Source organism: Phodopus roborovskii, unplaced genomic scaffold (genome assembly GCF_943737965.1).
Source record: "Phodopus roborovskii unplaced genomic scaffold, PHOROB, whole genome shotgun sequence".
NCBI lineage: Eukaryota > Metazoa > Chordata > Mammalia > Rodentia > Cricetidae > Phodopus > Phodopus roborovskii.
The window spans coordinates 1,954,461-1,981,893 of NW_026126549.1; the positions used below are offsets into that span (position 1 = coordinate 1,954,461).

Below are 27,433 nucleotides of genomic sequence, written 5' to 3' on the forward strand. Positions count from 1 at the left end.
ACTGGAGGGAACTTCTCGAAAGAGTTTCTAGTATTTGCTGGAGACTTCCTTTCTCAGTCCTTATCAGTTATCAGACATTCGTTTTTAAGAGGGAGTAGCAGTCCACTTTGAAGCTTTTATTGGGGAGGAAAAAGGAAATAGCCATGATGTCAGAGCTGGTGTTTGCTTTCATTCTGGTGCTTGTGGTAGAGGCATGATTTTTGGTATGCAGGTATTGGTGGTTCGGTGGACCATAGCACCAATACATTGCTTCTCCTCTCTCTGAAACTGTTTTCCTGCCCTTCTCCAAGTGTTGCTTTGATGATACCCCATACTAGCTATCTGCCCTTATTTGCCCTTGTGGTAATAACTAAGTTTTTGGAAATATGTGATGCACTTATTACTTCAAGTTTGTGACATGGTCAGTTGTATAACTCTCTTCAATCCCAAGGGAAAAGCAATTGAACTTCTCTGCCTTGCCTTCTTGCAAATGCAAGTCACATATCCAACAGAGAACATTATGGTGGCCAGTTCTCCAGAGTCACACTGGAATAGTAGGGAGGCTTAGGTGTTGTCTTAAACATTTAAAACTAGTTTTTAGTCGAGGTATCACTGCAAAACTTTCATAGCTCAAGTCTTTTTACACACACATGTGCACACAGACATACATACAAAGACCCAGATTGAGATGAACATTTATATCCTTGAAGTTTTCCTCATACCCTTCCCCAGGTACTGCCATACCCCTTCTTGGAGGTAGAATCACTTTTATGACTTGTGTGAATGCCATGCAGCTCTAGTTGTATGGGCTGTAGACTTTTCCTTAGCACCTATGAAGTTCATGCCTACCGTTCTGTGCAGCACTAGGTGCTGTTTTTAGTTGTTGTCACATGGTGTCCCAACATTTAAGTATATATCAATTTGTGTATCCTCTTTTGACAGACATTTTTGTTGCTGCCATTTTGGTTATTATGAACAAAATGGCAAGTGTTCTTGAATGTGCCTTGTGGAAGACATAGGCACTCATCATATATCTTGGTGATATATATGGAGGTAGTATGGCTAAGTCATGTATAGTGTTTACTTCTATAGATGCTGAAAAATGTCGTTATTATTTGGTCACCATCAAAGAAAATTATTAAGAAGGCTTTTAATGTTCTTCATTCAGGAGGTGCTGGATATATAGCCCATTCTGTCTTCAAATTACATTCCCCCAATGAGGAATCAGTTGATGTCTACTTATGTCTTTTGGCTATTTGGATCTCCCCCTTTCATTTTTCATTTCTCTCTCTCTCTCTCTCTCTGTCTCTCTCTGGGTATGTCTGCATGCACATGTATGTTATGTGTTTGCAAGTATGGAGCCCAGAAGAGAGCATTGGATCCTGTGGAGTTGGAGTTGAAGACAGTTGTGAGCTGCCCATGACTTTTATTGAATTTTGTTGTTAAATTTCTCCCTGTTTGTCAACATTCTTCACATATCTGGAAAATGAGTCTTGTTGGAGATATATATTAAAAATATTTATTTCTTTTCCATTGTCAATTTTTTGATTCATCATGTTTCATTTTTTTGAGATAGGGACTCATGTAGCACAGGCTGGCCTTGGAGTCACTGAAGATGACTTTGAACTTACGGTTCTTCTGTCTCTACATCCCATGTGGTAGAGCTATAGATGTGTTCTGTGTTTTGTTATGCTTGTTTTATGTGATGCTGGTATTCCAACTCAGAACCTCATACATCTAGACAACCTACCAACTCAACTATACCCTCAGCCTTCACCTTTTCTTTCTCATAATATTGTCTTTTCATAAATGCATTTTTATTTTGATGAGGTCTAACTTTCCAGTATTCATTTTCTTTATGATAGCACATGTTATGCTATCATAGCACAAGTTATGATAAACATTTTTGGATATTAAAATATTATTGCATCTTTTTTTCCTTTTCCTTTCTTCCCTCTAGCCCCTTTCATATACCCCCTCCCCAGTTCAGGCCTCTTTTTCTGTGGTTGTTACAGACACACACATGCATGCACATTTCTTAAATATGGAAATCTGCTCAGTCCGTACAATGTTACATGTATGTGTATGATGGGGTCTGTGGAATTTATCCCTTTAGTGTTGCTGTATTTGTTACTCAGATCTTGTTTAGGCAGCCATATTGGTGAGAGTTCATGGGTATAGCTTTCCTGAAAGTTTTAGGGGCCACAATCTCACAACAGAATCTTTTTTGTCAACAGCACCTGTTTTGCTCTGTTAAAAAAAAAAAAAAAAAAAAAAAAAACAATTGCCTTGTCTTCACTTGACTGTCTTGAGGGGTAGCAATGTGAAGGACCTCTGCTGTCAGAAGTCATGCCAATGATATGTATGCCTGGGTTCTGGAGGGAGAGCCCTGGCAAATGCTTGTGGGATATAGAATATTTATGAAGCATTTCGGGTTTACAGAGCCATTTGTCATTCTGTCACATTTGATTTCATGCAGGAGCCCTTCAAGGAGTTGCAGGGATTCTTGGTCAGTTTTGATGCCAGAGGGATTGGGTGGTACACACAGATACCTGGGGGGTGCTGGTGTCTCCACATTTGGACAGTATCACTCCTACCAGTTAGACTGTGGTCATGTACTAGCCCTGTAACTTGCTGGCTGCAGTCAGGGACACAGTTCTTGACTCTCAGTCTTGGTTTTCTTGTCTTTTAAATGGATGTAATGAGAATGTGCTTACCTCATGCCTAGGTAATTAGTATTACAGAGTGCTTATGCCAGCAGGTGACATGCCATGCTGGGCTAAACTGTTGTTCTTATATCACAGTTTTACTGGATCACAGTGCTGTGTAGAACCAGGAAGAGTTTCAGCCATATACCCCATTTCTCTTTTGTGGTTTTGTATTTCCCTTCATGTCTCCTCTCTTTTTCCTTTACTCCCTGATTTTTTGCTATGAAAGACCAACACACATTCCAAACATGAACTAAATAGACATGCTGTAAGAGAAAGTTTGAAAGTTTGCTGATATGCAAAGTGTCACGTCATGGAAGGTTTTCTTGGTTTATTTTGTTTGGAGATGAGTTGCTAATATAGGGGTCCTGAGAAGGTTATTATGAGAAGTAATTGATTCCACAATAAAGTTGACCCTATTATCTTGGCTTCTGACAAAAGTCACACTTTTAATTTAATAAAGGAAAAATATGAATAGTTCTACTGAGAAAATATAGTGTTTTATCCAGAGGTACATACAGGAGCTGAGAAAATTGTTATATCCGTCTTTATTCACCATCTATCTTCCAGGGTGTACCCCCACTCCCCTACACAAAGGTGTCGAGACCATGTGTGGAAAATAATTTGTATTTTGATATATCTTTTTGAAGTGGAAACAAGTCATGTTGACTTCCCTGGTTACTGAGGCCCAGTAGCCCTCCCTTTACAGCCTCTGAGTTTTTTTCTGAACTTCCTCTTGGTGGCTTTGGGTGGAAATATCACGCCATAGGCCATGAAGTTGATGTGACATCTGTGATACCTCTGCACTCTTGGCATTTAGGCAGCTCTTGAGCTTTACAGTGTTTCCTTGCAGGAAAGGAATTGGAGGTGTGTTGATGCTTGACTCCCAGTGGAGAGGAGGGTGTTAGTACTTGTAGTGCAGGAGGACCCAGAAGGAGGAGCTGGAGATGGAGTAGTAGGTTCTTCAGGGCATGGGCTTTAGGCATAGCCATGCATCAGTATCACCAGGAGAGTCTGTAACTCTTCATTTCCCAGCCCAGACCAGAAGTTCAGCTTCAGCAGGGTGTGGTTGAGCTGGAAATCTACATTTTTTTTTAAAAAAGATGGATTGCTGGACTCAATCAAATAGAACCAGCAAACAAAACAAATAACAACAACAACAAAAGAAAAAAAAAAAAAAAACAACAACAACCAGCGGAGCGGCACCCAGAGAACCGAAGCTAGGGGTTGGAGGACTCACAGCAGACTGTAGCTTCTTAGGGTTTGGATTTCAAAGCCCTTTGTGGAAAAGGCACAGTGGAAAGGGAACATCAAATGTGCTCTGCCTCCAGACCACAGGCTCGGTTCTGTGGAGCCGCAGCTGTGAGCAGTATCTGGATACATGGGGGAGTTTGGCACAAATGGGCTGCTGGAGAGAGATGGGCATTCATGTGTGAGAAGAGGAGGGAGAACCCTGATCGATGCTGGGGAGAAGACTTAGTCTGTCCTTGGACTCACTTTTCTCCTATGGTGGCTTCAAGGAATGGCTTCCTTCTCAGGAACCAAGTGTCTTTAATCCTTACCAGTCCCGCCTAGTCTAACCCTCATGTTCCCACCCTTCCTGTTGGCCTCCACCTTTCATGCTTGTGGGGTCATCCCCTCACCTCCCCACCCTCCCCTCTTTCCCTCTTCACAACCCCTTCCACCTCATGCTCCCTGAATTCCCGACCTCTGTACTTCCACTGTCACAGCTTTGAAAAGCATAGAGTGGAAGGCATTGAGGATGGAGGGGAAAAGACAAGGCTGTGTGTTTAAACGTAGTAGGTGTATCCTATTGATTGAACAGAGACGCTAGGGATTGGCATGTATGAGCTTGGTGCCTTGACCCCTGGCTTGGGTGGTTTTAATACTGTGCCCACTGAGTGTATGTGGGCACGGACGACAATTGGGCTTTATTTAAGTCTCCATCAATTGATCTCTCTGTCTTTCAGGATTTCTCAAACTTGAAGATAAAGGTTTAAAAGAGCTACTCTTAAACTTTAAAAAATATATTTTTAATTTATTGTTTGAGGGTTTCATACATGTACACAGCTTGTTTTGATCAAATTCACCCTCGAACCCCCTTCCCCTACTACTTTTCTTTGATAACTTCATGTATCTATTTTAAACTCACCGAGTTGAGTTAGTGCTGTCATTGTGTGCGTGGATGTAGGGGTAACCACTAGAATATAGGCAATGTATTGGGGACCTCATCCTGAGGGTGGGGGCCTCCTTCCAGCAGCCAGCAGCTGCCAATAACTGCTTAACTAGAGGTGGGACCCATTGGTACTAGGAGTTTTGAGGGTTTCTGTGCTCATTAGCAATCTGATAGACATTAAATTGTTTCTACAGAATCCACACAGGTTTGGAGGGGAAAGGGTTGTGGGCAGTGTGGGACCAATGCTGACTAAAGCAGCCCTGCCATAAGGGGTGTGTGGAAAGCTGCTCAAGCCATTTTATTGCCCAGTCTTTTCTGTGAGGAGTGCCATTGTAAAGGAAGCGGGGTGTGATGCTGTAGGAACTGTCCTGAGGGCTTATGCTCATTGTGGAGAGCAGGTAGATTTCAATGAGAACATGAAGTGAGTGCCTGTGCAGCACCCAGCTCCTGGTCACTAAAAGCATTTACATACATTTACTCTGATTGTAATTACCAAGCCAATTCACTTCATAAAATATGGTGACAAGGGCAGTTTAGAAGCATTGGATTTGGTATTAAGAAATATGAAGTGTTCAAAATGGGTATGTCTCTTTATCTAGAGTCAGCTCAATTGCCTTTAGGACATACTTACTGCATTCCCCCTTTAAGTAAAACTCCCTGTTAAGCAAATGGGCTACAGTCCAAGGGACAAAGAAGCTATAAAGGAACAAGGGAGTTAATAATTTGTTTCTCTTACTTCTATCTTCTGTCCTTCTGAGAGAGACAGGCTAATAGAAAAGGACAGACACATGGAGGTGGCTGTGCCTCTCTCCATGCAGCTGACTTCTGCATCCTTTCCCTCTGATAAGTGGGCATTTCTCAAATGTTCACTTTTGCTGGTGTCTCTTCGTGTGGCACTGGGGTCATGTCTATGTCTTTCCTTTCTCTGTAGGCCAGGGGTTATCACCATGCAGGCGTTGTCGGAAGAGGACCGTAGGCTCTGGATGGAAGCCATGGATGGCCGGGAACCTGTAAGTAACAATTCAGGGAAGTGGAACAATAAAGACCCAGAGTAGTGTGCTGCCTCCCTACTGAGAGGCTTTTGCTTTTGCTCTAAAGCTTTGACTCTTTGAAACTAATGTCCCAGGGGCATTTTTTATTTGTAGTTTGATGTTTGTAGAAATACTGCAGTTGCTTGTGTGTGTGTATGTGTGTGTGTGTGTGTGTGTGTGTGTGTGTGTGTGTGTGTGTGTGTGTGTGTAGTTCTGAAGTTTTGGCCTTGGCTCTTAAGGTACAAGTTCTGTGTGATGGTACAGGAGGCTCCCTCCACTATAGACACAGGTGTATTGTTTCTGGGCCTCTTAGAAGACTGGATTACTGGATGGATATTGACCATATGTTGCCTTCACAAAGTAGGCTGCAAAGTATGAACCCAGCTGCTTTTACCGGGATATACAGTTGTAAAGGTATACATAGGCGACACAGTGTTTTATCATTTTCATCTGATTAGGTTTCCCATTGCTATGGTGATTCACATCTCATGGTAAGCAGTAGGACATTATCAGGGTAGATGGAAGCAGTTAAGCCTGGCGACGTGATCTGTGCTCCCATTTCAGAGATGCTGGCCTCAGCAGGGTTTTGTGATCTTGTGGTTGTTATGCAACCTGTGACATGTAAAACCCATCTGAGAGCCCTGGGGTAAGTCCCAGAACAGTCCTTTTTATCTTGATGCTGAGAATCTCAACTATAATTTTCTAATATTAAGGTCACAAAAATCCTAAGATTAGAGTATAGCTGTTTCATCATAAAAGATAAAAAGGTTCTACATGTGTACAGGCATGATCCAAAGGGGAAAATGTGTGCCTGATAAGGCAGATCATGCCTTCTGTTGCCTGCAGAACACTGTGAAGCAAGCATTTGCCCCTTGCAGATGATCTCAGTTCTTTTGTGGCTTTTTGCTAGCCTGTGCTGGTGGGATGATCTGGCAATGCAGAGGAATGTGTTGTTCTGCCCAGATGTATTATATAAACACAGGACTCAATCTAGTCAACAAAACACAGGTAATAAGTAGAGCTTTTATACCTTTAAGTAATATATATCCATGTTAATTAACCACTTAAAGATGAGGCAAAGTTAGATAAAGTATAATGAAACAACAGTTTAATCTGAATTCTTTTCTTGGGCCAAAATATAAGATACCCTCAATTTTCTCTATATGCATTGTTATCCATAGAAACACCCCCCCAAGAGAAGATGTACCTTTATCCCTGTAGGATGTCACAGTTAGAGTTGCTATTTTACCTTAGAGACCCTCAAAAGGAGCTTCTTGGAAGCCTTCATCTTTGCTGGCAACATCCACCATCAACTGAACATCGTGTGTGTGTGTTGTTGTTTTTGTTGTTGTATATAGGACTTAATATCTTAAAATCTACTTATTTCTTACTGTCTTAGGAAATAGGTGTTGTGATTCATTTTATAGATGAGAAAACAGGTTTAGAGGGATTAAACAAATTCACTGCAAGCTTCACAGATAATAAGTGTCTATCTTTGTAGAGAACAGGCCAGGATGCTATACATTTGAAAAGAGTTAAAGTATAGTAGCACCTGTGGATGGAAGTGTGTGTGCCTGTCAGAGCTCTTACCTGGATTCACACCCAGCATGACTGCTCTGCTGCTCCGACCCATGGTTTCCTGGGTTTTTCTGTCATTCTCCTGCTCCAGTATAAAGATGGTTGGAAGCATCCACAAAAAGCATTGTAAGGTACTTAGAGGTCACTTGCTGCTTCCATTAGCTAACATGAAGTGGCTGTACCTGCCCTCAGATGAGAATGAAGAAAGATAGGTGCCAGTCAATACCCAGTGCACTTCAAGGAACAAGAGGAAAAAAGATGCCGAGAGTGTCTAGCAGTCTCCATTGTAGTGGTGTGGCTCAAGTCTATTCCTAAATGTGTTTAGGTTTCATCTCTAATATAGATAAATATTTTTTCAGACTAAGGATTCATGCTCAGTTACTTCAGCAGTACTCACTTTGGCTGGCATGAATGACTGTCCAAACTCAGAATAGGAAATCCCTGGGGTGAAAAATCCTGTCATTGCATGTTATACTTGGTATGAGTTAAACAAAAACAAAAGCAACAACAAAAACACATTGCTCATTGCCCCAAGCTCAGCATCTAACACTGGCTCACCACCATTGTAAGCCCCCACTTTTCCTCCTCTCTACCACTTGATACTCATTATGTGCCTGTGTGTAATTGGCCCCCTATTAAGCCCTTCAGTCTTCCCAAAGGTTAGCAGCTGTCCAGTGCAGATGGAAAGCATACTCTTGAAAATAAGCATCTTTTTTTTTTTTTACCTCAGAATCTACACATTAATAACAAATCTAAACACAAGATGATTCTGTCTCTAAACATTCTATAAACCTGTTGCCTCAGAGGAACGCATAACGTGTGTTGGAAACTACCCCTCTGTGTACTTTCCAGTGTCCTGAAGGGAAAGATAAATACAGACAAATGAGGACTGCATAATTGACAGTAACATGAAGTGTAATTTTGTCTCCCACTGCTGAGAGCATAGTAGACAATTAGCAGCTCCATTTTAATCACCTCCTCCCTAATTAGTTAAATATGTCCCCTTGGGAGTTTTGGCTTTGTCTAGTTGGCTTTTCCTCAAGCAGGTCTTAGAGTAATTTCCTAATATTGGGGACATTTTCGTATGTTAAGGAGATATAAATATGGACACCTGCTGGGTAAAATATCATTCAGTATTAGAATGTTTTGGAGGTGGTGCTTGGGAATTTTAGTTTCTATTCTTTTTGTTCTTTTATTGTTCAGTAACATTTTAGGATGATGGAGGAGGGACATCTAAAATAAATTTTAACTTAGTTAATTTTGTAACATGGTAATTGTTACATAAATCACAATTTTTAGCCTATAGTCACATTCTATCCTAAAGACATGGATATTTTCATGGTATTGATGGGCATTTGATAGAGGAAGAAACTGGAACTGCTTTTCAACATTAAACATTATGATTTTATCCACATTATCAATGAGATTTTTTAATTCAAACGAGGAGGACCCAGTTCAAACATGCTTGAGGAAAACTGTTTGTTAGGTGGTGTGATTGAAAATGCTACAGTGCAATATTTTTTTGCCCATTTGAGCCAGTTACATAGTGTTTGGAGTTAGCTTCTTTTCTCCTAGCTTTGTTTTCTAATGCATTCTTTCCATATACCGCAAGAGGCTTCCTAACTACTCCAGGCTTATACTTTATATCAGACATATGCCATCATTATCACCATCATCATCTATTTGTCATCTTCATTTTCTTAGACATATACTGGAAAGAAAAATATAAACTCGCCATATTTTCATATACATGATTATCTATGTAGGAAATGCCAAGTAGTCCAAACACAAACAAAACCAAACCCCCAAATAAGCACTCAGAACTAGACCATAAGCTCTCCAACATAGCAGGGTATTAGATTCTCTCTCTATCTATTGTCATACTTCTATAACCTAGCAATAAGCAAATGGTGTCCAAAGTTAAAAACACATTGTAGTCACTAACCCCCAAATAATGTTCGAACACTATGTACATAAAACACTGAAGAGTGTTGGTAGAAGAGGAGCTGGGTAGATGCAGAGACTGCTACACCCACAGATCAGAGCGTTGCACTTGTGAAGGGGTCAGCTCTCTCCAAATTGATCTCTAGGTTTAATGCAATGCCTATCAAGACTGTGGCAAAAATTTCTTTGCAAATTATATATAAATGTCCAGAAACTAGAGGAGTTAAAGCAATTTTGAAAAAAGAATAAAGTAATTATTCTACTCTATTTTAAGACTTTTTATAGTAACAATAATCAAGACATTATATTGACAGAGGATTGACACCTGGATCAATGGAGCAGAATGAAACCCAGAAATAGACTTGTATGCCCAATTGATTTTAGACAGAAGTGCAAAAGCAATTTAATGAAGGAAAATGAGATTTTTAAAAAAATTTTTTTAAACAACAGCAACAACAATAAAAAATAGTGCTTTTTAAAAAGTAATGCACACCATGGGCAAAAACCAGACACCTCAACTTGAGTCTCGTATGTTACATAAAAATTAATTCAAAGTAAATCATATATTTATGTATAAAATATAAAACTATGAGACTTATAGAAACTGGGTAGTGGTGGCACACACCTTTAATACCAGTACTTGGGAGGCAGAGGCAAGAGGATCTCTGTGAGTTCTAAGCCAGTCTACAGAGCAAGTTCCAGGATACAAATATAAAAAGAACTCTTAAAACAATTAAACACCCATTTAGCATATAGATAAAAGGCACACAGAGCCATTTTAAAGTGAAGTAATAGGGTCTGAAGAAAAGACTCAACAGTTAAGAGCACTCCCTGCTCTGGAAAGGACAAGGTTTGGGTTTGGTTCCTAGCATCCATCATAGGAAGCTCACAATTGGTCAGAATTCTAGCTTTGGGCATTGATGCCCTCTTCTGGTCTCCACAGCCATCTGAATTACACATGCACACACATAAATAAAAACAAAATAACTCTTAAAATGAAGTTACAGTAATTATAATTACTGTAAATAAAAGCACACAAAAGATGTCCCATGTCATTACTTATTAGAGAAATACAAATTAAAACCACAATGTGTGGAGGTCATTATAGATAACCATAATCAACCAAAATGCAATGTTGTGGAACTCAGTCCCAACAGATACATCAACAGTACAATTCCAAAAATCTAAGGTTCAGGCAACATGGCAGAAGAGTGGGTGGAGAGATTGTAAGAGTCAAAGGATCAGGGAGTTTGCTATGAGATGGTGTTTCCTATGAATGTTGGAAGCTACACCCATAAATTCTTACCAACATAACTACCTAAACATGAGCTACAAGGATGACCACAACAGACATGCTAAAGTGGATGGGAAAGTCCAGGAGTTCTGAACCCTACACAGAGACCTACAAGCAGCGAAGGGATGCTGAGGGTGGAGAAGTAGTCTTCCCCAAGGAAGAGCACATCAAGTGGTTATTGTCTTAGGGTTTCTATTGCTATGATGAAACACCATGACCAAAAGAAAGTTGGGGAGAAAAGTGTATATTTGGCTTATACTTCCATGTCATAGTCCATAACTGAAGGAAGTCAGGACAGGAACTCAAGCAGGTCTGGAACCTAGAGGCAGTAGCTAATGTAGAGGCCATGGAGGGGTGCTGCTTACTGTCTTCCTCTTCACGGCTTACTTAGCCTGCTTTCTTATAGATCTCAGAATCACCAGCCCAGGAATGGTACCACCCACAATAGACTGGGCCATCCCCCATCAATTACAAATTAAGAAAATGCCTTACAGGCTTGCCTACAACCTGATCTTTATGCAGGCATATTCTTAATTAATATTCCCTCCCCTCAGGTAACTTGCTTGTGTCAAATTGACATGAAAGTATCTAGTATAGTTATCCAGTACCATTGGTTATCCCTAAAAACATATACAAGTAACATTAAACAGACTGAGCAAGTTGTTGTACTTATGTGTTAGGAATACATATATGCACATGTAGCATGAATTCTAATTGGTATTAACAATAAAAATTCAGAAAAAGATATTGGGGTTCAAGCTGAGGATCAGCAAAGCAAAGTGGCCATCTACTCGAGAGTTCTCACCTCTACCAGTGCTCAGACTGAAAGGGCGATCCTGTCCTCAGACTGCATCTCCAGACTGCATCTGTCTCCTCCAAACCTCAGACTGCAATGCTCCTTTCTTCTCCCACCTTATATTCATTCTTCTCTGGAATTAAAGGAGTGGGATCCCAAGTGCTGAGATCACCTTTGTGTGAACTCTGTTCTCTTTTAGACTGGATCAATTTCATGTAGCCCAGTGTGGCCTTGAGCAAACAGAGATCTGTCTGCCTCTGTCTCCCCAGTGCCAGGATTAAAGGTGTATACCACCACTGCCTGGGCCTATATGGATAACTAATATGGCTAGCTTCGCACTCTGATCTTCAGGAAAGCTTTATTTGTTAGATCATAAACAAAACATCACCACATGTACATATAAGTATATAACAACAATTAATACATAAAGAAGCTATCAATTTGAAAGAGACCAAGGAGGAGTGAATATGGGAGGATTTGGAAGGAGGAAAATGAAGGGGAAAATGATGATATGATTATATCATATTCTCAAAAATAACAGAATAAAAAACTATAATGTACTTGCTGTCAATAAACTGCCTATATGAAAGATTCAAGTTTATAGTAGTAAAGACAAATGACTGTGAATATCTAGAGGAAGGTGGTGTACTTACACACTGCTGGTGGGAGTGAGAAATGAAACAACTACTTTGGAAAGTTACTTGTCAGCTTCTGATATGCTAATAAACTAAATATACCCTTACCATAAGACCCACCCATTGCTCAGAGACATTTTCCCAAGAGAAATGAAAGTATGATGCACCTAAGTCTGTACACACATTTTGGTAGCAGCTTTGTTCATGATAGCTCCAAACTAGAAATAACCCAAGTGCTTTTTCTGGGTAAGGAGTTACAAAAGCTGCTACATTCATAGAGTGGACCATTATCTTGCTGTAGACAGAAGCAAACCTGTGATACCCCTTAACCAGCTATATGCACTCCAGAGTCAACTGAGAGAGCCAGTCTGGGAATGCATATGTAGTGTATGCTTCCATTTTGTAACATGCTCAAAGTCACAGAGAAATGGAGAATAAAGCAACAGTTCCCAGGGGATGGGGACAGTGAGGTTGAAGAACAGAAGAGGTAACACAATTCTCTATCATGACTCTGGTAGTTCTATGAAATTATGTCAATGCATATGTGCCTACTTCTGAATAGTTTGGTGCATGTGCATGTGGACACACACTCTGTCTCTCTCAGTCTCTCTCTCTCTCTCTCTCTCTCTCTCTCTCACACACACACACACACACACACACACACACACACACACACACACATTATATAAAACCTGGCAAAATATGAATAGGGTATGTAACTTAGATACTGGTAACTTTATGGTTTGATGCTGTAATAGTTATAGGAGGTACTATTATGGGTGAGAGGTGAATAAAACATTCTTAGGACACTTCCAAGATTTTTATCATTCTCAAACAACAACAAAAGGAAACTTAGCAAAGTTAGCCAGTCACATAAAGTTTTAAAATTACTTTTCCAAATTTATGATTACCAAGTCTAGGTTGGCAAGTAATAGAGTCACCATATGTTTTCATTTTACTGTGATGTGACCATGGTTTAAAGTGTGATAGTATATCACTTTCTTTGTTAAATTGGACATGGAAGCTAGAGTGGTGGCTCACACCTGGAATTCCCACACTCAGGCTGATTCAGGAAGATTGCCATGGGTTCAAGGCCAGACTGAGCTCCACAGTGAGTTATGTCTTCAACCTGAGCTATAGTATGAGACTATGTCTCAAGAAGATCAAGAAACAAAGCAAGTAAAAATATTTATCATAGAACTCTTCCTTCAAGCCTTGTAAATACTACAGCTCAGAGGAACTTTGGAGAGTAAATCTCCTTTTGCCGGTTTCCTCATCCCCAGGGCTGTTCCTCCTTTTCTCTGTGTATTGTGGCTAAGTGTGTTTGCTAAAAGCAAGCAGCTTAGAGTCACTACAGTCACCCATCGGGTCTGAAGTACCATTCTGTGCGAAGGCAGCTCAGGGCTTCAATGGGAATTACAAGGCTTTCCAGAGCCATGGAGCTAGGGTCTGTCCCTGAAGACTGTATTCTCATGTATTCCCTTCACTATCAGCAGTGATTTAGTCCGAGGCTGCTTGTAGTATACCCTTATTTAGAGGAATTAGTTCCCTTTCACATTTCAAGAATTCTTTAATTAATGCTATTTCCACTTTGGGCTAAAGAAATGGCTCTGCGGTTAAGAGCAGCTGTTCTTGCAGTGGACCTGTCTTGGGTTTCTAGATCACACATGGTGGTTCACAAACATCTGTAATCCCAGCTCCAGGAGTTCTGAGATTGTCTGCTGACCTCTCCAGGAGAGCACACAGTATATATTCATATATGCAGGTAGAATACTCAGACATGTAAAATAAATGAAACACAACACACACAACCCCCCCACCCCCCCACACCCATACACACCCACTCACACCCCTACCTCTTGATATCATTATAGCCCGAATATTTGAAGGTTGGCAGGTGACAGAATTAATAGGGTATTAGATTTAAAAGGCAAGGAATGGGTAGTATGGCATCTATAATTGTGCATATATCCATATATTAGGTTTAAACACATGAAATGGTCACTTCTGTAGATGAAAAACTGCCAGGTATTGGTAATTTCATATGACTCATCCTCAGAGTCAGTTATTTACGGAAAAGGGAGCATTGCTTAAGAAGGCTGGGAATGGCCAGGTGGTGGTGGCAGTGCACACCTTTAATCCCAGCACTTGGGAGGCAAAGGTAGGCAGATCCCTATGAGTTCGAGGCCAGCCTGGTCTACAGAGTGAGTTCCAGGACAGCCAGAGCTGCACAGCGAAACCCTGTCTCAACAAGACAAAACAAACCCAAAGGCTGGGTAGTTTGTGATCTTGAATCGATAATACAAGTTCCCCTGCTATGTGCTATCTATACCCCCCCCCCCAACATGGTTACTAGAGAGCCACAGTTGACTGCTCTCTACCCCTGCTTAAGTGGAGTTGGCTCCCTGGTATGGCTGCTGGGAGACTAAGGGAAAAACCATTCCATCCATAAAAGACAGTACTGCTCCAGCTTAAGTCCATTTTAAAGAAATTTCCTACTTTAGCTTTTGTGAACATGTCACCAAAATGACTGTGCTATCTTTCAGTGCTGTGCCAAAGCCCTAGCTTATGGCCTTTGAAAAATTGTTAGGTTCATGGGCTGTTGCTTCTTATGCTCTTGTCTAAGGGTTGAGACAAAGTGTCTCTGTGTAATCCTGGCTGTCTAAGAACCCTCTGTGTAATTCAGGCTGGCCTTGAATTCAGAGACCTATCTGTTTCTACCGTACTTTTGCACAGGGGGCCTTAAATCCAATCAGAAAAAATTGACTACTCCCATAAGATTCATGACACACACTATCACACACATGGACATATCTTGCCTTGCCAGTCATCACTGTAGTTTACAGGGTTCGCAGGTGAGTAAGACTATTGCTGTGTCTTGCCTCCCCCCCACCCACATAGTACCTTTCAGTACTATGAAAATTAGCCAGCAGGGAAGGAGCCTCCTGGTCAGTACTTACTTGATTTCTCTATGTCCTGTGACTACTGTGTATAGTATTCCCAGCAATGGGGCCCTACCATCAAGTTCTGGTGGGCAACTAAGAGCAGTGGCCATAGCCTGTATTTTTTGGATGTCTCTAGGACACCTGTGACTAACAACCCAAGAGAGTTATTGCACACCTGGCACTAGGCTTTTTATTTGGCAACTTGTAGCTTCTAAGATTAGTATAGTCCTCTGTGTGGGTAAATCCAATTGAAATCATGTGTATGCGTATGTGCACACATATATGCACATACATATTTACACATTTTCATGTATATCTATACCTATGCATATACACATGTATATTACATATATAACATATATATGAAGCTTATAAAATGGTAGGTGTTACATATTGCTTTTAATGTTAGTTATCCCTTTCCCCCTCCTTCCTCTACCCTCTTACCCCTCTCTCCACTTCAACCCCTTCTCCATTATTACCCTTTTCCTGTTCATATCACTTGTGTTCTGTTTTGTATGTTTTTTTTCACATAATTCTGTTAAGCTTTTAGATTTATTACTTTGGCAAACCTTTACCCATTTTTGACATTTATTTTTTTCAGATTTTTATTATTAAAAATAATGATGTAGTGAATGCCTTATATACATCTTACTAATTACTCATTTCAGCATTTTTTTCCCCATAGGACACATACACATCAAATGGAATTGCTAGGGCTGATTGCAAATATATTTTAATAGATATTGCCAGATTATTCCCCATGTTATTGCCAAATTAGTCTCTTATTATAGTCTGATTAGTGCTTCAGCTATATAATGCTATATAAACATGAAGTGTGATTCATGCTGTATAAAGTGTTTAATTCCTTTTTCAAATTTCTGAGCTAGAATTGACACCCATCGGTTTTCTCAGCTCTGCCATAAAAGCCCAGGACTTGGTCTTAGCTTTCCCCACTGGCCTCTTGGCTGGTCAGGCTTTCCTCTTTGTCTCTGCAGGTATGTCTTGTTCCTAGCATCCCCACTTGTTGCTGAGGTTTGGAGTCATTAATGAGGGAGCTGTTGCTGACAAGTGGGCACATTTTACCTGAGCTGTGGTTCTCTTAGCATAATCTGAAGTAGGCCCAGTGGGCCATCTGCACCACTGTGCTCTGGCAAGTCATTATTCTGCTGGGCTGTATCAAGGTCTGTCAAAGTCCTTTAAATCAAAGTCCTTCCATAGAAAAGAAGCAATCCCATACCAAGGAGTCACTGTTGCTGTGGTGCCTCATAACTAGAAGAGCTCTCAGTCCGTGGCATGTGACCAGTCAGCGTTTCTACCTGGCGTTCCATCCTATAGAAATCATGGAAGATGCCACCAGTGTTTAGCTAAACACTCTGCTGTAGGAGATCTGTTGTTCTGCCCAACCCTGTTTGCTAACTTTACTCCCAGTTTGTAGGTTCTGTATGTTCCTTCCTCTGGGTTTGTGGCTTAAGCTAAGTATTGCCTAGCCTTTTTGATAGGGACACCATGAATGAGGAATGCTGTAACTCTGAAGATTTCTGTCACCAGTTCTTTATTTGAATTCAGATTCAGACTCATATAACAGTTCCCTGTTTTGTTTCCCACATCTGGAAGATGACACCTTGGCAAATTGAGATGTTATTGGAGCCTCTGGTTATGTATGTATGTGTATGTTTTCAGTATCTCATTAAAAAGTTAAAAAATTTTCATTTCATTTTAAAAATCTTTTGACACTTAAATATAACCAAGAATTCCAGAACATTCTTTACCTAGATAGTCTAATGTTATTGTCTTTCATAATGACAGTTATAATTATGAACCCAGGAAGTTAGTATTAATATAGTATTATTATATTTAAAAATTTCCTAGTTACCTGACTAATTCATGTTTTTGTGTTCTAGTCTGCTGTCCAGTTCAAGATGATACATTGCTTTTAGTCATCACACCACTTTAATTTTATTTTACCTTTGTTATGTGACTTTCCCTGGGGACATCTGGATAAAAACCTATTCACGACAGAGCATAGACTCCTTACCAAAGAAACAGTGCCATGCAACTTTATCTTGGTGATCCTGTTACTTAATTGGGCTAACCTACAGAAGTGTTGGTGAGGGGTGTCCTAGTTTGAGTTTGGTTGATGTGATAAATACTACAACCAAAGCAACTTGGGGAGGAAAGGGTTTATGTTGGACTTACAGGAAATGGTCCATCATTGACTAAATCCCAGGTAGGAACTCAAGAGAGGAACTGAAGCAGAGACTATGAGACTAAGCAATCTGTCTACTAGCTTGCTTCCTTTAGCTTGCTTGGATATTTCCTTGTAAAACCCAAACCCATTTACCTAGGAAGGGCACAACTTATAGTTGGCTGGATCCTCATACATCAATTGACTGTTAAGAAAATGCTATTAGACATGCTCCCAGGCCAACATGATGGAGGCAATTAGTCACCTGAAGTTTCCTCTTCCCAAGTGACTCTGACAAAAACCATCCAGCTCAAGGAGTTACTTATAGTTGTATGGGTGACTCAGTGAGAACTGCATCACTAAAAGCCCATCTTTCATGGATGACAACTCATGAAGTTGTATCTTGGAAGCTTCCAGCCCAACCTGCAGCTAGCTCTGCTGAAGAAGTTTCCTCTCCCCAGATTGTGCTTCCTGTTTGTACAGTGACAATGGTGAGAGACTTTAAAATCTTTCTGAGCTTCCTGTGTCTCAGGAGTTTCATTAGCTTCCTAAGTCTTATGAGCTCCCTCACCCCCAGAAGGGTGTGTTTCAGTTCTCAGGAAATAGCAGTATAATAATGCTTGGACCAGTTAGAAGCTCAACTGTTGAAAGGAACATCACCACTAGCTGATGTGCGTATAGTCTGGTGTTTGGATAGTGTCCCGTGTCTTCATTTATACTCACTCCTAGGTAAAAATGCACACCTTTACACAACCAGGACAGTCAGGTTTCTCTCTGTCTCCAAAAAGCTTTCTTTTACACATTCCATCTCAGGTTCATAGATTTCCTTTTAGAATATCTCCTTTCCTTATAATATATTTACCTCTTTTAAACACACATTTTATTTTGCACATTATCTTGCACATTTTGGGGAAACAGTGTGACATTTTGATATTTGTATAGTTGTTCCTGATGATCACATCAGCATGATTGATGTCTCTGTCACCTCAGACATTTATCATTTCTTGTGTTAGCAACATTCGAAACCTTCTCTGCTAGCTCTTTTGAAATACTCAGTTAATTGGTGTGAGCCATTAGTTATCCTGCTGTACTACAGAACATCAGAAGTTATTCCTGCTCTACAACTGTACTCCTGAATCCAGCTGTTCCTTTAAAACATTTGTCTTCTACCCTGTCTGCCCATACCTTGTGCTCAGCTTCGTGCAGTTTGCTGCATTTACTGTGTACGTGGTAGTATTGCTTTAGAGATACCTGAATTCTTAAATACTAGACATTCTGTGTGTGGCCCCTCAACTCTAGCTGTGGCACCACTGACTGTTGGCATCCTTGCAGATGTCACTGGAGTGGTTCATAGGCTGGAGGTTATTGATGTGTTAGTTAGCTACAGTCTTCCTCCAACCCCACCCCACCGTGTGAAAGGTCATTGATCACAAAGTGACTTTGTTCACTTAAAGAATGGTCAATCTAGATTCTGCCGTTTTCTCTTATACTCTAAAAGCTCAAGAGTGGTCATATTTGGTAGTGATCAAATTAAAGGTAGCATTTTAAACAATATGTTGATGGAAGAGCTGGAATCATCCCGAATAATAGAAAGTCAGTAAATTAGGTTGTTTGCTTTTTTGGTGAGGTGTGGAACAAGATAAGCATTTTTAAAAACATGTTTGGGATTACTGAATTGGTTTCAAGTATGGTTCAGTCAGAATGGCTCTCAGTACCAGTTATTGTACTCTTATTAGTTTTGTTTCAGAAATCATGCCCTGCAGCTCTAGAAGAAAAACACCAGAGCCAGTAAATGCATCCTGGAAGCAAAGTCATTTCCTAGTATGATTTTAAAAGCTCTTCCTTAAGAGATTTTTTCAAACCTATGAAATATCAACAATACACTGCTTAAACAAGGGCTGAACAATGACATGGCCAGTTGATGTGCCAGTGTGGATGGGGGAAATCACATGGGGCTCCATTCCTGGATGAAGAGCTACAGGCAATTAAAAACCGTGGACAGGGGAGAAGTCATCTTCCCCAGAGATGAGCACCCTAAATAGTTATCCAAACTCAAGTGGTCATCCCTAAAACATTAAACATACAAGCAATACTAAATGGACTCCGCAAGTTGCATTTATGTATTTATTCACACACATGCACTTGTATACTTACATGTTTGTGTGACAATAGTTAATGAATAAAAGACCATGTTTTTGAAAGGGAGGAGATCATAGGAGGAGCAAGAGGGGAAATTGTGTAATTATATTTTAACAAAAACAAAACGATTGAAGGTATTTTTCAAGAGAAGAAAGGGAGCTCTTCTTTGTGCTTATCCAGAAAGCAGTGCAGATGTGCGGTCCAGTGTTCACAGCCAACAGAAGGGCAGGACTTCAGCCCTCAGCTCTCAGCTAGCCACCATTGCCCCCACACACTGTGTGGTCCTGACCCATTGCCCAGAAACTTGAGGCTTCCCTCACTCATTGCCTCTTTATTTTTAAAAGCAAAGAAGGACAAGGAAGGGGGTGGACCAGAAACTAAGTAGAAACTCCTCTGGGCAGAATATACCTTTTTTTTTTTTTTTTAAAAAAAAATATATTTGTGTATTTATTTATTTACTTATTTATTTATTTTTATTTTACATGTCGATCCCACTTTTACAGCAATTGTTACTTTTATTTTCACATAAACCTTATAAGATCAGTTAAAGTACAGAAATCCATGTTGTTAGTGCATACCAATACAGATTTATTGGGGTGGTAGTATGGTAGTGGTGCCTAAAGTCTCAGTCTGTATAGCACAGTCTGGCCTCAAGTTCATGGGAATCACCCCTGTTCTATTCTCCATGTGCATAGGTTACAAGCATGGACAGTCTGCCTGGCTTAGGGGACTTTTTAGCTTTGTTTCTTGGCATTCTTTGATGAGGTGAAGGCTATCTTTCTCCTGGTATTTTTGGCCAGGCCAGACATTAAGACGAATGCCATCTTCTTTGACAATTTCTCTACCTAGTTTACATTTCTTCACCTTGACATCCTGGGAAGATGTCAAGGTGCTGAGGGCAGGGACTGGTCTTGTCCTCTATGTCTTATGTGCTCCCTATTTGTGGGGCTTAGCAGAGTGCTGTGAGGTACCCATGGCACTCTCTGCACCCTGAGCTAACCTAAGTGAGAAGGCTTCTGCTAGTCAGTCTTGAGCTGAAATCTTTTGTTAAACATCTTCTGGCCATAATAGGGCTGCTCTAAATACAAACCCATGGAGGCAAGGGGTCGCCTTGCTTGCCCTTCACCAGATCTCCACACTGCTCAGGACTTCTGCTTTGTTTCTTGGGATTCATGGTGGTGATAGCCAAGTGTTCTGCCCCAGGGAAGTTTCAGTTCAGAGGGTTTATGAGGGCTAAGGATCAGGAATTGGTTAAGATCTTTCCAGTGCTAGCAGTGAAATGGAGAAGTGTTCCAGTTTGCTTTCCATTGCTGTGATAAACACCATGACCAAAAGCGGCTTTGGGAAGAGAAGGTTTATTTCATCTTACAGCTTACAGTGGGGTCATGAAGGGAAGCTGGGGCAGGAACTAAAGCAGGGCAGGAACCTGGAAGCTGGAGCTGAACCATAAGCCATGGAGGAGTGCTTCTGACTGGCTTGCTGTTCAGGCTCATGTGGCAGCTACTTTTCTTATACCTCCCAGAACCACCTCCCCACGGTAAGCTGGGCACACCCACATCAACCTTTCATCAAGCAAATGCACCACAGGCCAGTCTGAAGGAGGCATTTTCTCATTTGAGGCTTCCTCTTCTCAGATGCCTTGAGTTTTAAGTTTACTGAACACTAAGCACTATGGGACCTCCTCAAACTGAGAAGCTTCTGTAAGGCAAAGGACACAGTGGACAAGGCCAAATGGTAGCCCACAGACTGGGAAAAGATCTTCACCAATCCTACAACTGACAGAGGGCTGATATCCCAAATATACAAAGAACTCAAGAAACTAGTCATCAAAACACCATACAACCCTATTTAAAAAATGGGGTACAGAACTGAAGAGGATTTCTCAATAGAGGAAATCAAAAAGGCTGAAAGACACTTGAGAAAGTGCTCAACATCCTTAGCTATCAGGGAAATGCAAATCAAAACAACTTTAAGATACCATCTTACTCCTGCCAGAATGGCTAAAATTAGGAACACCAATGACAACTTATGCTGGAGAGGATGTGGAGAAAGGGGAACAGTCCTCCACTGCTGGTGGGAGTGCAAACTTGTACAGCCATTTTGGAGATCAGTATGGCGATTCCTCAGGAAAATGGGAATCAGTATACCACAGGACACAGAAATCCCACTCTTAGGCATATACCCAAATGATCTATATCCATGCAGCAAAGACAACTGTTCAACTATGTTCGCAGCAGCATTATTTGTAATAGTAAGAACCAGGAAGCAACCTAAATGCCCCTCAACTGAAGAATGGATAAAGAAGATGTGGCACATCTACACAATGGAATACTACTCAGTGGAAAAAAAAACAATGGAATCTTTAAATTCACAAGCAAATGGATGGAACTTGAAGAAACCATCCTGAGTGAGGTAATGCAGTCACAAAAAGAGGAACATGGTATGTACTCACTCATATATGGATTTTAGACATAGAGCAAAGGATCACCAGCCTATAATTCACACTGCCAGAGAAACTAGGATATAAGGAGGAACCTAAGAGATTCATACAAGTTTCCTCACAGAAGGGGGAAGGAACAAGAGCTCCTGAGAATATTGGAGGTGTGTGTGGGGGCAACAGTGAGTGGAGAGGAAGCTAGGAGAAAGGGGAGGGGAGGAGAGGAGAGCATGTGGGAAGGTTGAGTCAGAGGAGGAATAGACGAGAGTGGAAAAAAAAGAGATACCATAGTAGAGGGAGCCATTATAGATTTGAAGAGGAAACTGACTCTAGAGAAATGTCCAGAGATCTACAAGGATGCCCCCAACTAACAATCTGAGCAACAGTAGAAAGGCAACCTTAAATGCCCTTCTCTGATAATGAGATTGATAACTAATTTGTATGCCATCATAGAGCCCTCATCTAGTAGCTGATGGAAACAGAAGCAGACACTCACAGCTAAACACTGAGCCGAACTCCTGGATTCCAGTTGTGAGAGGGAGAAGTGATAAGAAAAGGGGTCAAGACCAGGCTACAGAAACCCACAGAGACAGCTGACCTGAACAAGGAGGAGCTCATGGACCCCCAGACTGATAGCTGGGAAACCAGCATTATACAGATTCAGACCCCCTGAACATGGTCTCAGTTAGAAGGCCAGAGTAGTCTAAGGGACCTCTGACAGTGGAATCAGAATGTATCCCTGGTGCAAGAAAGGACTTTGGGAGCACATTCCCCATGGAGAGATACTCCCTTAGTCTAGAGGCAGAGGGCCTGGACCCTACTCCAAATGACTTGACAGATTTTGATGATCCTTCCTGGAAGGCATCACCCTCCCTGTGCAGTGTGTGTGTGTGTGTGTGTGTGTGTGTGTGTGTGTGTGTGAATGAGATGGGGGTTTGAGGGTCATGGGAAGGAGAAAGGGATAGATATGTAAAGTACGAAAAAAAAAAATGAAAAAAAAAATCTTGATTCTGGCATAAAACCTGGGCCAATTCACCTAGTTTTTCTGGGCCTCAGTTTATTCAGCTACAGAATTGTAGGGAGTGAGAGTTCTGGTGAGATTTGAAGCCGTAACACGTTGACTCACTTGTGAAAAGGTTAATTGCTCAATTGACCATAAGTTCTATAGTTTCTAGATTTTAGGTATGCTTGCTTGCATACAGTCTGATTGTCATTTAGAGAGTAATGAGTGCTGTGAACTCTCTGCTGTCTACCTCCAGGTTGGTGTTAGTAGAACTACTGTGATTTATTAAGGACATAAAATGATGTGTCTCTGTTTATTAGAACTTTAAAGGAGAGTGAATAAAGCAAGAAAGCAATAAAAGTAATAACAATTAAAAGTCAGGGTAACTGTTAGGGACATATAATCCTGAAACTGTCAGGCTACTGGTTAACTTTATTTCCACATAACAGTGCATGAAGCAAGCAGAGAAATATCACACCAAGATTTCACTTTAATTTTAGAGAGAGAGGCGCAATGTTTTCCAATTTTATTCAAACCACCATTCCCAAGAATACAGTAGAAATTCGTTGGCATCTCAGATGAGCAGAGGCTTTGAGAACTAGGGGTAGAGGTAGAAGGAGCACATGTGAATTTAGTGCTGTTGTCTTTCTTATTGGTAGATTCTGTACCTTTCCCAGATGACTTTTTGCAGCACCTCTGTTGACCTTCTCCACTTCAGGTGGGATATATCATTGCCAGAGTCCCATGCTTCAGACCCAGGTCTCTCTCAGCATCTCACAGGAATTGTCTTGTCTCCTTGAGCTCTCCAAGCAATGAGTTCCTACAGTTTATTGCAGATGAGATAAGAAAGTGTTTTATGAACATAAGGGTCTTTTGGATTTGAGAGTGTTTAGTGTTCTATCCCTGCAACCCTTCTCTGAGCGTGTTGACATGACTATGGGCTGTAGTTAAGTCTGCTAGACAGCCATCATGGTCTTTTCGGTTCATTCTTCCTGGGAAGAAGAAAAGTTCTGAATGTGAGTTTTTGCTCTACAGATTTATTAGAGCACTTACCTGTGAAGAGCCCAGCTGAGGCTGTACTTTTGTTCTATGTTCATTTGGCTGGCATTTTAGCTGAGCCTGCCTGGGTTCCTGGCTTCTGGCACAGTCCCTTTGCAGTTGGAAATTCTCAAGGCTGCCCCTTCTCTGTGTATAAGCATGGTGCCTAGTGAGTTGACAGATTACTTTCTCCTTTCAACACCAACCTTCAGAAGTCCCGATTTTCTCTCTAGTTGAGTTTCCTTGTCAGCCCCAACTTCCCAAATTTTATCTAGAATCACATCACCCTCCTGTTTTGGGAACTTGCCAGTTCCCTGTCTAGATCTGTAACTTTCCCCATGGTACGTAGCTGGCATACTCACATTTGGTAAATGTCAGCTAATGTCCAGTGGAGATGTGGCATCATTTCAAATGTGTTTTGATGCCTACCAAACTAGGCCTAGCTCTGTGTTCTTGTGAAGACACTGAAGAGTCAGTCCCCCCTCCCCCACTTTCTTTTGGGTATGTTGTGGCAATTGTTCAGAAACGTGCAGTATTCCTTGTAAATAATACATTTGATACATTTGATACAGGACCAATTCTTTCACTGTTTAAATGATCCCAATTCAAAGATGCATCATCAACTTAATAATTACTTTTAGGAAATAAGAAGGTAAAACTTTATTAAATATAAGCAGAGTTTACAAGATGCATTCCAATTCCAGAAAAAAAAATGTTTTAGAATCCAGGAAATCAGGGTCCCTATGTATCTTAGTGATGTGCCAGAATTAGTCTGTAGGAAAATTACATACACAGAAAGTTATTTGGTAGGAGGAGTATCATTAGACACCCCTTGAAAAACAAAGGGATTCTATGGGAAAGTGAATGTAACTTCCCAATAAACTTTAGCATAGTATATGTGGTAACTAATGGACCCTCTAAATCTTCCTAGCCTGAAAAACTCTGGCACCAACCATCACTGAATAGCAAGTCCTCGTTTGACCCTGCTGTGGAACCTCTCCAAATGACCGAGAGTGCAGTTTTGTAATATCATATATCAAGAACCTTGTTTAGATTACTTTCAACAAAGCACTCTTTAGGTCTTTACTAGGGAAAATGGAAACATACTAAGACCAATCATGTGTGTTAGTCTCCTTGTAGCTCATCCCTGGCCAGGACACATTTCATGCTGTCCCCATGAAGCATTAAACACCCTTAGTGAATCCTTGCTGAGCTCGCTGCTTGGTGCCTTTGCTCACTTGGAATGCCTGAGTCTTGGCTACAGCAAGAGTGGATTCCAGCCAGCCTGACTTCTTCTTTAGAACAGTCCCTGGAAGCTTCTTTCACTCAGGATTTTGAAGACAACAGATGGTTAATTGAGCAGCTTAAGCTCTCATTGTATAATGGAGCCACACTTGGCATTATACATTGGTAGGGGGAAGGGACCTTTGTTTATAAATGCTGTCATTACGTGAACCCCTGAAGTTATATACTCATCTACTGAAGCAGAAATTCTGCTAAACTGCAGCCTGGTTAATGTAATCCCAGCTCAAGCAATCTTCCTTGGTCAACAACTTCTGCCTTCCTTGGGATAGCTTCTTATGTGCTCACCTATCTTTAAGTGGCAAGTCCAGGTCCAGGGTAGGGCTAGGGGCAGCAAATGTAAATCTTGCAGAAGACATGGGTGTGAGCAGCAGTAGTATTAGAGTAGAATTGGAGATGTTGACCTGTGCTTGTCTCAGGACAGAGGAGGACCTCACCATATCAGAGTAACTCACAGTTGTCAGGAGAGACTGAGAGCCAGAACTCATGAGCAGGGGAAGAGGCATGACTTGGACAGACTCTGAGAAAGTGACCAGGCTCTCTGCTAGTTTTCCAACGGTTACCATCTCCCCCTGTCCCCAAAATGGTACTCTGAAAGTCAAATTTAAAAATTTTCTTTATAGCATTACCATCACATTCTGAAAAAAAACAAATTTTATCTCATCCACTTCCTCTTTCAAGATTTCGTGCACAGTTGAAATAACAAATTTTGCACAGATTTTGGGGAACTTATTTTGATCATTCATTTTTGATTACTTCATTTTGTCCTATTCAGCTCTTTAGCCTTATCCTGAGACTAGCATTTAGATACACAATGCTGGCCCTCATGTTAAGGGATTCATTTAGGTTGTGCATTCCTGTTATTTTAGCACTCCAAGGCAAAGGCAAGAGGATGTGGAGTTTGACCCTTGCCTAGACTACATATGGAGAAAGCACTCTAAGCAGCTGGCTTTGATAGAGATTTCTAGCTCCCCCCACCCCCATGGAATCTCTCTTCTAGTTTAATTTCCGTCTTCTGAGAACTGTTCTTGTTTCCTGTTGTCCCCCTCTCACATGGCTATATGCACTGCTTTTTATAGGTCTTGCTCAGCTCTCTGTGCTGTGATGCAGAGTTCATCCCAAGTACAGGGAATTGGGCAGTTGATTATGAAGGAAGTTTGTGTCCCTCCAAACACTACAAGCTACTTTCTCCCAGTTCCTTTTCCTTCCCTTCTATCTTTTCTCCCCACCCCACATCCCTTTCTGTTCATGCCCTTCTCTCCGATGCCTCTTCCTTCCCTCTCTCACCTCTTCCAGGGCCTCCATGCTCACTCTACCCTTTGTGCAAGCTTGCATTTTCCATATGCAAAGGCACTGAGAGGCCTGAGCCTTTGAAATATTCTTCTGGACACTTTTCTAGAAACTGAATCCATTAGATTTCAATTAGGAATGACTTGCATCCTGAATGTAGCTCAAACACATTTGAAACACCAAGTGAATGTTAATAGGGTTCCTTTCTTCTGTTTATTTAAAAATATAAATCAGTAGTAAAACATTCAAAGGACAGGCATACATTTTTCAAATGACTCCAAAAATGTATAGTTAAGGAACTCTTTAAGGGACTGAAGGTGTTTTGAGACATTTCTTCTTCTTCTTCTTCTTCTTCTTCTTCTTCTTCTTCTTCTTCTTCTTCTTCTTCTTCTTCTTCTTCTTCTTCTTCTTCCCTCCTCCTCCTCCTCCTCCTCTTCCTTCTTCTCCTCCTCTTCCTCCTCCTCCTCTTTCTTCTCCTCCTCCTCCTTTTGCTCTCAGATTATATTTTAAGCAAATTTTAGGATCATGTTTACTGAACTTTTGTGTAATGGTAAAGTCTAAAATGCCTGAATGGTTAACTGAAAGATTGAAAGCCTCTGAGGTGCTGTTATAAGTAGAACTAAAAATAAATGTACCAGTCACATACTGAATATATTTAAAAATAAAGCAAGGCCAGCAACTTCTCCTTTTCAGAAGTCATTCTTAAATATCATGACTTTGAGATACAGGTGTGCTCATGTGCAGGGTGAAGTGAATGTCATTGGAAAATTAAACAAAATGAAAAGACTGTGCATGCCTACTTTTAGTTCACTTTTCTAATAGGAATACTTAAATTCACATAAATATAGGGATGGCTGAAAGAGGCCTTACCAGCCATGAGCATTTCTCTGATTCATAGGAATAAGGTCACAGAAGGAAAACCCAATTTCCTAAGTTACACATGTAGCTGGTGA

At 40.9% G+C, this 27,433-nt stretch overlaps 1 protein-coding gene across 4 annotated transcripts in view; it reads left to right on the forward strand.

The window, feature by feature from the left end:
* The window catches only part of Arhgap26 (Rho GTPase activating protein 26), a 369,188-nt gene that overhangs the window by 140,467 nt on the left and 201,288 nt on the right, over nt 1-27,433 (forward strand). For all 4 annotated transcript variants that reach the window (XM_051201017.1, XM_051201020.1, XM_051201018.1 and 1 more), the window contains exon 11: nt 5,795-5,873. In XM_051201017.1, coding sequence (XP_051056974.1) covers nt 5,795-5,873 — 79 coding nt within the window. The remainder of the gene's footprint in view (nt 1-5,794; nt 5,874-27,433) is intronic.